The 9,994-nt window shown below is 55.7% G+C and overlaps 1 protein-coding gene across 1 annotated transcript in view; it reads right to left on the bottom strand.

The window, feature by feature from the left end:
* Nucleotides 1-1,436: 1,436 nt before the first annotated feature.
* Nucleotides 1,437-9,994, bottom strand: part of DCAF8 (DDB1 and CUL4 associated factor 8) — a 9,982-nt gene continuing 1,424 nt past the window's right edge. Inside the window, 7 exon segments of the mRNA XM_018572933.1 lie at nt 1,437-2,384; nt 3,474-3,546; nt 4,313-4,423; nt 4,513-4,607; nt 4,923-5,063; nt 8,053-8,582; nt 8,584-8,643. Of these exon segments, the coding sequence (XP_018428435.1) occupies nt 1,437-2,384; nt 3,474-3,546; nt 4,313-4,423; nt 4,513-4,607; nt 4,923-5,063; nt 8,053-8,582; nt 8,584-8,643 (1,958 nt within the window).

Below are 9,994 nucleotides of genomic sequence, written 5' to 3'. Positions count from 1 at the left end.
TACACCCTAACCACCTCTACAGATTATTTTGATCAATATTGATGGAAAATCTTATAACACTTTCTTCCTTCCCTACCACTCCCTGCGTCCTTTCATTAATGCATCCTTCTCAAGGCCATTAACTTTTTTCACCTTCTCATATAGCCCCCATCTATCTACCCCAACCATTCACCGTCTCATATAACCCCCATCTACCCCAACCATTCACCTTCTCATATAACCCCCATCTACCTACCCCAACCATTCACCTTCTCATATAGCCCCCATCTATCTACCCGAACCATTCACCTTCTCATATAACCCCCATCTACCTACCCCAACCATTCACCTTCTCATATAGCCCCCATCTATCTACCCCAACCATTCACCTTCTCATATAACCCCCATCTACCTACCTCAACCCTTCACCCACCTTCTCATTATAGCCCCCAACTACCTACCAGGGATCCATGCGATATTAAGGATGCTTGCCATGCGATACTACACAGCAGGGGTAGGCAAACTCCGGCCGTCCAGCTGTAGTGAAACTACAAGTCTCATCATGTATCTACCTCTGGCAGTCATGCCTGTGGCTGTCAGAGTCTTGCAATGCCTACTGGGATCTGTAGTTGCACCATAGGTGGAGGGCTGGATACCCCTGCAGCTTACACTGCTTGTACATTATGTATGTCTTGTAATTCCTGTACATGTTTGTATTACCCCCTCCAAAAGATATAGTCTGCACACTTGTTAAAAAATCACAGCTTGCTTCAGAAGACATCACGCCTTCGCAAACGTGCGACTGGCACGGCGGATCTGCCTGGTAATTGGCATTCAGTGTGAATTAAGCGGAGATCACTGCCATCCAGTGTTTGTCACAGCGAGCTTGTTATTCCTCAGGCCCCCTACTACAGCGAGACGTCTTCCATGCCACAGATTGTACGCCGAGGAAAGCGGGACAGGGGCCAGGCCGACATGGCTACCACTCCTCGGCATTACTCACCGCTCTATTTGTGCCGTGCGCCAGAGTCACGCGCAACCCTGACAGCTGCTGTGTGCAATAGGGAACACGTGTGAAAGCAACATGTATGGCACGTTTAAAAGGGGTCACGTCAACCCTGGTGCAGCACAGGCATCTGGAGCAGGGGGTGGACAAACACCGCCCCTCCAGCGGTGGTGGAACTACAAATCCCATAAGGAATTACAACACTGACGGTCACGACTCCCAGGGGCAGATGCATGATGGTATTTGTAGTTGCAGTGTTGCTGAGGAGCTGACGTTTGGCTAACCCTAATCTAGAGGGCGCTTGCTTATATTTTTGGAAATCCCTCCATGCGGGAGATCCAAAATCCCAGAAGAGGAGTAAGGATGGAAATGTGCAATCTGCTACTGCTGACTTGGTTCTGGAAGTGCAATATCAGTGCAGCAAGTCACTGGCCTGCAACAGGCCAGTGGCTCATCGGGGTGGCGGGGACGGAAGGGCCGGTGACGGAAGGGTCGGAGGGCCGGTGACGGAAGGGTCGGAGGGCCGGTGACGGAAGGGTCGGAGGGCCGGTGACGGAAGGGTCGGAGGGCCGGTGACGGAAGGGTCGGAGGGCCGGTGACGGAAGGGTCGGAGGGCCGGTGACGGAAGGGTCGGAGGGCCGGTGACGGAAGGGTCGGAGGGCCGGTGACGGAAGGGTCGGAGGGCCGGTGACGGAAGGGTCGGAGGGCCGGTGACGGAAGGGTCGGAGGGCCGGTGACGGAAGGGTCGGAGGGCCGGTGACGGAAGGGTCGGAGGGCCGGTGACGGAAGGGTCGGAGGGCCGGTGACGGAAGGGTCGGAGGGCCGGTGACGGAAGGGTCGGAGGGCCGGTGACGGAAGGGTCGGAGGGCCGGTGACGGAAGGGTCGGAGGGCCGGTGACGGAAGGGTCGGAGGGCCGGTGACGGAAGGGTCGGAGGGCCGGTGACGGAAGGGTCGGAGGGCCGGTGACGGAAGGGTCGGAGGGCCGGTGACGGAAGGGTCGGAGGGCCGGTGACGGAAGGGTCGGAGGGCCGGTGACGGAAGGGTCGGAGGGCCGGTGACGGAAGGGTCGGAGGGCCGGTGACGGAAGGGTCGGAGGGCCGGTGACGGAAGGGTCGGAGGGCCGGTGACGGAAGGGTCGGAGGGCCGGTGACGGAAGGGTCGGAGGGCCGGTGACGGAAGGGTCGGAGGGCCGGTGACGGAAGGGTCGGAGGGCCGGTGACGGAAGGGTCGGAGGGCCGGTGACGGAAGGGTCGGAGGGCCGGTGACGGAAGGGGGTCGGGGGGGAGACTGCCCTGGAACATGACCTTCAACAATGAGCATGTGTGAAGCTCTGGACTCACCTGTGCCATCGTGGCTGTACACCAGACAGGTGATGTTGGCTTTGGCTTCGCTTGTTACCTGTAACACAAACACAGGGGGGCGGGGTCAGTTGAGAAGAAACAATCCATATACAGATGACCCAAAAAGATGTCACCGCCCTAAATGTCTGTTACCAATAACAACCAGAACCCGTTTTTTCTTTCCCAGTGCACGGGTGGAAAAAAAAAAAAACGGGGTCCGTATTCCGCTGTTATAGAGTCCGGTGGGGATTTGATTGGCTGCTAAGGACTAGGAATGCACCGATGCCGGTTTTTCCGGTATGGAGTAACGATATTTTTTTTGTGGTACTCACCGAGTACCGGTGCTGTGTGCCCCGATTATCAGCAACTCGGGCGGCAGATCATGACCAGTCGCCCGGCTTCCTGATTGCCTGGGAAGCCGACGTTCTAGGGAAACCCCACCGTGTTCACTTGCCGAGGCTGCCTGACCGATCAAGAGACCGGATCATTACGCGCCGCCCGGCTTCCCTATTGGTTAGGAAGCCAGGCTGCCAAGTGCCTAGCCAATCAGGAAGCCGAGCGGCATGTCACGACCCGCCTCCCTTATTGGCTAGGAGGCCGGCTTCACTTGCTGCTGGCAGTCTGGCTTCCAATTAGGAACCCGGATGGCACGTAATGACCCGCCTCCCTAATTGGTCAGGAAGCCAGACTGCCTAGGAACAAGCCGGCTCCCCAGCCAATCAGGAAGCCGGGCAGGACATCATGACCCGCCTCCCGGTTTCCTGATTGGCTAGGAAGCCAGCTTCACTTGTTGGTAGACAGCCTGGCTTTGTAACCAATTAGGCAGCTGGGCGGTACGTCATGACCCGCCTCCCGGATTCGCTTCCCTTGTTGCTAGGCAATGTGGCTCCCAAGGTGTGTCCCTTTTAGAGTGTAAGCCCTCAGGGGCAGGGCCCTCCTCGCCATCTTGTCTTGAATTGTATTGTGATTGTAATGTCTTCCTTATATTGTACAGCGCCGCGCACACTGTTGGCGCTCTATACACCCCCGTATAATAACAAGTACTAATCTGAACACTTGTTCTGCGTCAATGGACGTCATTTACAAAGCTGTGCGGCATTCAAGGCTTACGGACTGGCACTCCGGGCATGCCGAATCTTTCCCTTACCAAGTGATGAGGGCAAAACTTCTTCAGAACTCCGTTATTCTCGTTCTCATTGATTCTCCGCTGGTCATAGATCCTGAGGACAGAAAACCAGCGTCAGGTATCACACAAATCACTGCTGACTGGTCTGGTCTCCGCCCCCTCCTGTAATAAAGACCGCTCACTGCTGCTCTCTCTCCTTGTGCAGGGTGATGGTCTCGTCTCCGCCCCCTCCTGTAATAAAGACCGCCCACTGCTGCTCTCTCCTTGTGCAAGGTGACTGGTCTTGTCTCCGCCCCCTCCTGTAATAAAGACCGCTCAGTGCTGCTCTCCCTCCTTATACAGGGTGACTGGTCTCGTCTCCTCCCCCTCCTGTAATAAAGACCGCTCACTGCTCCTCTCTCTCCTTGTGCAGGGTGACTGGTCTTGTCTCCGCCCCTTCCTGTAATAAAGACCGCTCACTGCTCCTCTCTCTCTTCTTGTGCAGGGTGACTGGTCTTGTCTCCGCCCCCTCCTGTAATAAAGACCGCTCACTGCTCCTCTCTCTCCTTGTGCAGGGTGACTGGTCTTGTCTCCGCCCCTTCCTGTAATAAAGACCGCTCACTGCTCCTCTCTCTCTTCTTGTGCAGGGTGACTGGTCTTGTCTCCGCCCCCTCCTGTAATAAAGACCGCTCACTGCTCCTCTCTCTCCTTGTGCAGGGTGACTGGTCTTGTCTCCGCCCCTTCCTGTAATAAAGACCGCTCACTGCTCCTCTCTCTCTTCTTGTGCAGGGTGACTGGTCTTGTCTCCGCCCCCTCCTGTAATAAAGACCGCTCACTGCTCCTCTCTCTCTCCTTGTGCACATGAAAAACAAGCCCCTCACCTGACAAACTGGTCGCGGCCACCCACTGCGAACTGGTGGGTGTTGGCGGGATTGACATATATGGTGTACAGTCCGATCTTCTTCTCCTTCTCCTTGGTGACAACCAGCCGCCTGTGTGCGAGAGAATACAAAGGAGGACGAGGTGTTACATCGTGCAACGCACCGCTCTGGTGTACTACGCCGGAGGGATTTGTACTCACGATGCGGGCCGGTCTTGCCGAAGGTCGATGGTGAACACCACGGCATCCTCACCGGCGGACAGGAACGTACACGGGGAGTCTGGTTCTAGGGCGAGCTGGGCAGGAGGCAAAAACACACACAGAGGGTTAAGATCCGGGACAATCCCGCACACCATTATATCGCAGGATCATTTAGTGATCATGTGACCACTAGGTCAGCTATGACACAGACTTCAACCTGCAGGTGAACGCTGCCACCTTCAGGCTGCCCTGGCATCTGCAGGTTCGCCTGTTTAATGCTTTATTTTTTTTTAAATATTTTGTAGTGAAAAACAAATAACACATTATTTGGCCTATATATCTGGCGTTCTGCTTATACAGTTGCGTGGATAATGACGAGGACATTACACAGAAAGGACGGGGCTGCGTACCTTGTGAGAGGCTCCTTTGTGCTGGGCCACCCTCTTTGTAGTCTTGCAGCACTGGGTTGCGGAGAGCTCGGCGACGCGTACCTGCCCGTCGCGGGCGCACATGGCGATGGTGGAGTCTCCGCTGTTGGGCAGGAATTTCGCCTGATGGGAAAGGGAACAAGGTGAGAGAGACTTCCCGGGGAGAGAGGTCAGTCATTACCGCGCCTCAAAAGAAGACCCGAGGGCCGAAGCCTGAAATTTGCCAGTTCTCAGGAGGTAGCGGTCGTTGGAGGCGGAGCTGCCACGGAGAGGACCGTGTCACACCACTGATCCTGTCAATGGGGGCAACGTGCCAGGAACAGGACGGCCGAGGAGAGCGCACACGTGGTCCTGCATTGCTGTCCCCCTAGCTGGCCCAACCAACCCCTTCCTGTCCACAGTGCCCCCAGGTTGCTAAGACCCGGGCTCGGAGATATGAGAGGTCCAAACTTATCTCCCGGCCAAGATCTTGGCAACCTGGAACACCCAGCTTCCCGTTCAGCTCCTGGTGACCAGCGACGTCACTGGTTGCCAGGATCTGTGGCTGGCGTCCCATTCAGCTTTGTGACGTCACTTGTTGCCAGGATCTGTGGCTCTGGCGTCCCATTCAGCTTTGTGACGTCACTTGTTGCCAGGATCTGTGGCTCTGGCGTCCCATTCAGCTTTGTGACGTCACTTGTTGCCAGGATCTGTGGCTCTGGCGTCCCATTCAGCTTTGTGACGTCACTTGTTGCCAGGATCTGTGGCTCTGGCGTCCCATTCAGCTTTGTGACGTCACTTGTTGCCAGGATCTGTGGCTCTGGCGTCCCATTCAGCTTTGTGACGTCACTTGTTGCCAGGATCTGTGGCTCTGGCGTCCCATTCAGCTTTGTGACGTCACTTGTTGCCAGGATCTGTGGCTCTGGCGTCCCATTCAGCTTTGTGACGTCACTTGTTGCCAGGATCTGTGGCTCTGGCGTCCCATTCAGCTTTGTGACGTCACTTGTTGCCAGGATCTGTGGCTCTGGCGTCCCATTCAGCTTTGTGACGTCACTTGTTGCCAGGATCTGTGGCTCTGGCGTCCCATTCAGCTTTGTGACGTCACTGGTTGCCAGGAGCTGAGCGGGTTGCTCTGGCTGGCGCCCCATTCAGGTCCTGTGACGTCACTGGTTGCCAGGAGCTGAGCGGGTTGCTCTGGCTGGCGCCCCATTCAGGTCCTGTGACGTCACTGGTTGCCAGGAGCTGAGCGGGTTGCTCTGGCCGGCGTCCCATTCAGCTCTTGTGATGTCACTGGTTGCCAGGTAAGAGGTAGCCGCCTTGGCCATAGTCCTGCAGGGGGCGCCTATCCTGCCTCTGTATCGCTTGGGTTGTCGACTGAAAAGTGAAGCCGACAGCTCAGCCCTGCAGAGGAGATCGGGGAAATCTCCCGGTGTAATGTGCTGTGTCCAGAGCTCGGGGTGCTCCTGATAATAAGAGCTCAACACCCGGCTGTCACAGAACTCAGATGATTACCCCGGGAGAGCGGCGTACTTCCTGTGTAACCTGCGGGACTGAGCTGTCCGCTCCATCTAGTAGGAAGGCCCCCACCGAAAAGAGAATCCCAGAGCGCCCCCAACAAATGGTATGTGTACCCCACGACCTGCAAGAGCCAAACATGGCCGAAGGTAGAGAGGATAGATGACAGCAGTGGATGATGGGGGTGATTATTCTGTATGAAGAGAAGGGAATCTAGATGGGTGGTGCTGAACCCGCAGTCCTCGGTCTCCGGTGAATTCCCGGAGACATTCTATTTTATCTTTTTCACACTTCCTGACAATTCCCCTCCCCAGCCTCCGACCATCTCCCGGGGGACACCCAGCCTCCGACCATCTCCCGGGGGACACCCAGCCTCCGACCATCTCCCATGGGACACCCAGCCTCCGACCATCTCCCATAGGACACCCAGCCTCCGACCATCTCCTGTAGTATGTCTGCAGCTATACTGACTTTAAAGTGCATGTCTAGCCAAAAACTTGGGCAAAGAGCAGGGCGGGGCTAAAACCCCAAATCAAACTTCCTGTACTGGAGACTCGACAGGAAATGATGCGATGCACATCCCCCCCATCTCAGACACAGGTGTCCCCACTGGAAGATTTCCCCTCTATCCCTGCTCTGAATCAATTCCCATTTCCTGTCTCGGTGACAATGGACACCAGGACAAATAAAGAGGGTGACTACTCCTGGGAAGGCAGAGCAATACAAATCTGACCGGGGCTCCAATTCTCTTACATTCCATCCAACACTGAAAAGAAAAAACCTCTCATTACACCTAAAACACCGATATAGAGATATTCGGACAATCAACCCAACACATTACATTTTAGGAGGTTGTGTCCATATGAAAAGGTGCACGGCATCCCTGATGAGACCCTGGTATGGACGAATCACACCGAGCCTGCCGCAGCTCATGCAATTCGGGGATGATGCAGATGTACATAGACCCTCACACGCTGCACCCCTACGGCCTATGTTCTCTATCTACAGAACGAAAGCAGGCGGCAGTTTCCCACAATGCACACGGTTCACCCCCAGGGCCGACTTTAAAAACAGTACAAAGTTCAATATTGCCACACAGAGTCTGGATAAATATTAACTTATTTGCCTAAAAAGTAAAAAACGCATGGTGGCTGGCAGTCTGTGCACAACGGACGAAGCAGAAAGCCCCGCCCTTAAGTGGTGGGGGCGGGTCCTTTCTACTAAACTCGCTGCACTCTTTATAGCAGGGCTAGCAAACCTCCGACCCTCCAGCTGTGGGTGGAACTACAAATCCCATGATGCATCTCTCTTGGGGAGTCATGTCCGTGGCTGTTAGACTCTTGCAATGCCTCATGGGATTTGTAGTTCCACCCCACAGCTGGAGAGCCGGAGGTTTGCTACCCCCTGCTTTATAGTCTTCTCTCCCTGGCCTTCTGCTGCTTTGAGTTATTACTCCCCAACAGGCTGATTTCTATATCCTCTGCCCAGCCTACAGCTGGCTGACAGCCATTCACAGGGCATTGCCATCACTAGATGAAGCCAAGGGGCATAGCCAATTCCTTTGCTACTGAGCGCCACCTGGTGGCCAGCGAGCAGATAACAGCGCTGCGGTGCCTACCTGAAACACGTTGCTTTTGTGGCCGCTCTCGAACTCCAGGACGGGCTTCCTCCTCACCCAGTCCCAGACCACCACCTTGAGGTCATCGCTGCCGCTGGCCAACCAGGTGCCCCTCTGGTTGAAGTGCAAGGTGTTGACGCAGCCGAGGTGCCCGTCCAGGCCGTGCAAGAGGCGGAACCTCTGGACGAAGCCGCGCGCCCCGCAGGCGTCGTAGATGAAGCGCCGGCTGGTTCCGATCTCCCTGTGGCGGAGCGCGCGGAGGGCTCGCCACCGGGGCCTGGGCAGGGGCGTCTTCTCGGACGACACCCAGTCTTCCAGCGCCCTCTCGTCGTCGGAAGAGTCCTGGTCGTTGTTGGCTCGCTTTTTTTGGCCTCGCTTGCGGAGGCGGTCTTCCTCCTCCTCCTCGTCTTCCTCCTCGTCCTCCGAGTGCGAGCGGTCGTTGCCGCGGTTTTCGTCGTTGATGGAATAAAGTCCGGTGTCGTCCATACTGTCAGAGTCCTTGTCCTCCCCGGAGCTCTCCGAGCTGCTCCCAGGACTTCTCCTTCCCTTCTTCTGTCCCGGACATGTCTTCTGGGCTGCTGGAGAAGCTTCCTGAGCGAGAGAGGAACCAACAAAACGTGTGAGACAAAGAGAAGCCGAGAGGACCGGCAATAAAACATCAAACGTATGCCCAGGGGGGTCTTGTTGGGACCGTTACGGCCACCCGGGGAGTGGTCAGCAAACCAGTCGCCAACGATAACCGAAGGGCCCGGTGTGCCAAGATGGTGGGACAGAGAGGAACCCATGCAGTGAACTCCCAGTTATCCAACACCCAACTGGGACTGTAGGTGCCAGATAACTGGAGTTTCTGGTTGCCTGAGATAATGGAGGCAGCCGGGAGCAATAGGCAGCCTGCTATTGGCTATTTTAAAATTGCAATAACAGCAGGCTAGCTAGTGAAGCCCCGCCCACTGAGCAGAGGAGCGACCCCGAGAGGGAAAGTTCTCTTTCAGGTCCGCGCCTCTGCTCAATGGGCGGGGTTTCAATCACCAGCCTGCTATGGGCCATTTCAAATTGCAATAGCCAATAGCAGGCTGGCTGTTGGAACCCCAGCCATCGAGCAGAGCAGCAGCCCGGAGAAAAAAAAAAGCTCTCTCTCCGGCCCGATCCTCTGCTTGGTGGGCTGGAACAATAGCCAGCCTGCTATTGGCTATTTCAAATTGCAACAACAGCAGGCTAGCTAGTGAAGCCCCGCCCACTGAGCACAGGAGCGACCCCGAGAAAGAACGTCCTCTCTCAGGTCCGCTCCTCTGCTCAGCGGGCGGGAACAATAGCCAGCCTGCTATTGGCTAGTCCAATTTGAAATGGCCAATAGCAGGCTGGCTGTTGAAACCCCGGCCATCGAGCAGAGCTTTTTTAGGGCTGTCCACCCCAGTTTTATTCAGTTTAATAAAACCTTAATATATTTTATATAGTAAACTCCAAGTTATCCAGCACCCATGGGGATCGGTGGGTGCCGGATAACTGTAGTTTCCGGTTACTTGAGAATTAATAGTAACTCTCAAGCAGCCATCCCCACGGCACTCCACAGCCCAATTCATCTACCGGCTAGCTTCCAAAGCCAACCGGTGAATAGAGGCAACCTGGAGCAATAGCCAGCCTGCTATGGCAATAGCAGGTTGGCTAGTGAAGCCCTGCCCACTAGCAGAGGAGCAGCCTTGAGAAAGAAAGTTCTCTTTCAGGTCTGCTCCTCTGCTCAGCGGGCGGGAACAATAGCCAGCCTGCTATTGGCCATTTCAAATTGGACTAGCCCCAGACATCATCCCAGAGGCAGATGCATGATGGGAATTGTAGGCTCACCAAGCCCTGGTCTAGGTAGTATGTCATGTGACCTTTCTAAGCTTCCTTTAACTTACGGAGCGGGTCGGGCAGACGGGACGGGGTGTGTACCGGGGACTCTCCG

This window comes from Nanorana parkeri, unplaced genomic scaffold (assembly GCF_000935625.1).
Source record: "Nanorana parkeri isolate BGI_ZX_2015 unplaced genomic scaffold, ASM93562v1 scaffold2178, whole genome shotgun sequence".
NCBI classification, from domain to species: domain Eukaryota; kingdom Metazoa; phylum Chordata; class Amphibia; order Anura; family Dicroglossidae; genus Nanorana; species Nanorana parkeri.
Note: the sequence above shows the minus strand (reverse complement) of the source record. Positions and strands in the feature narration are given on the sequence as shown.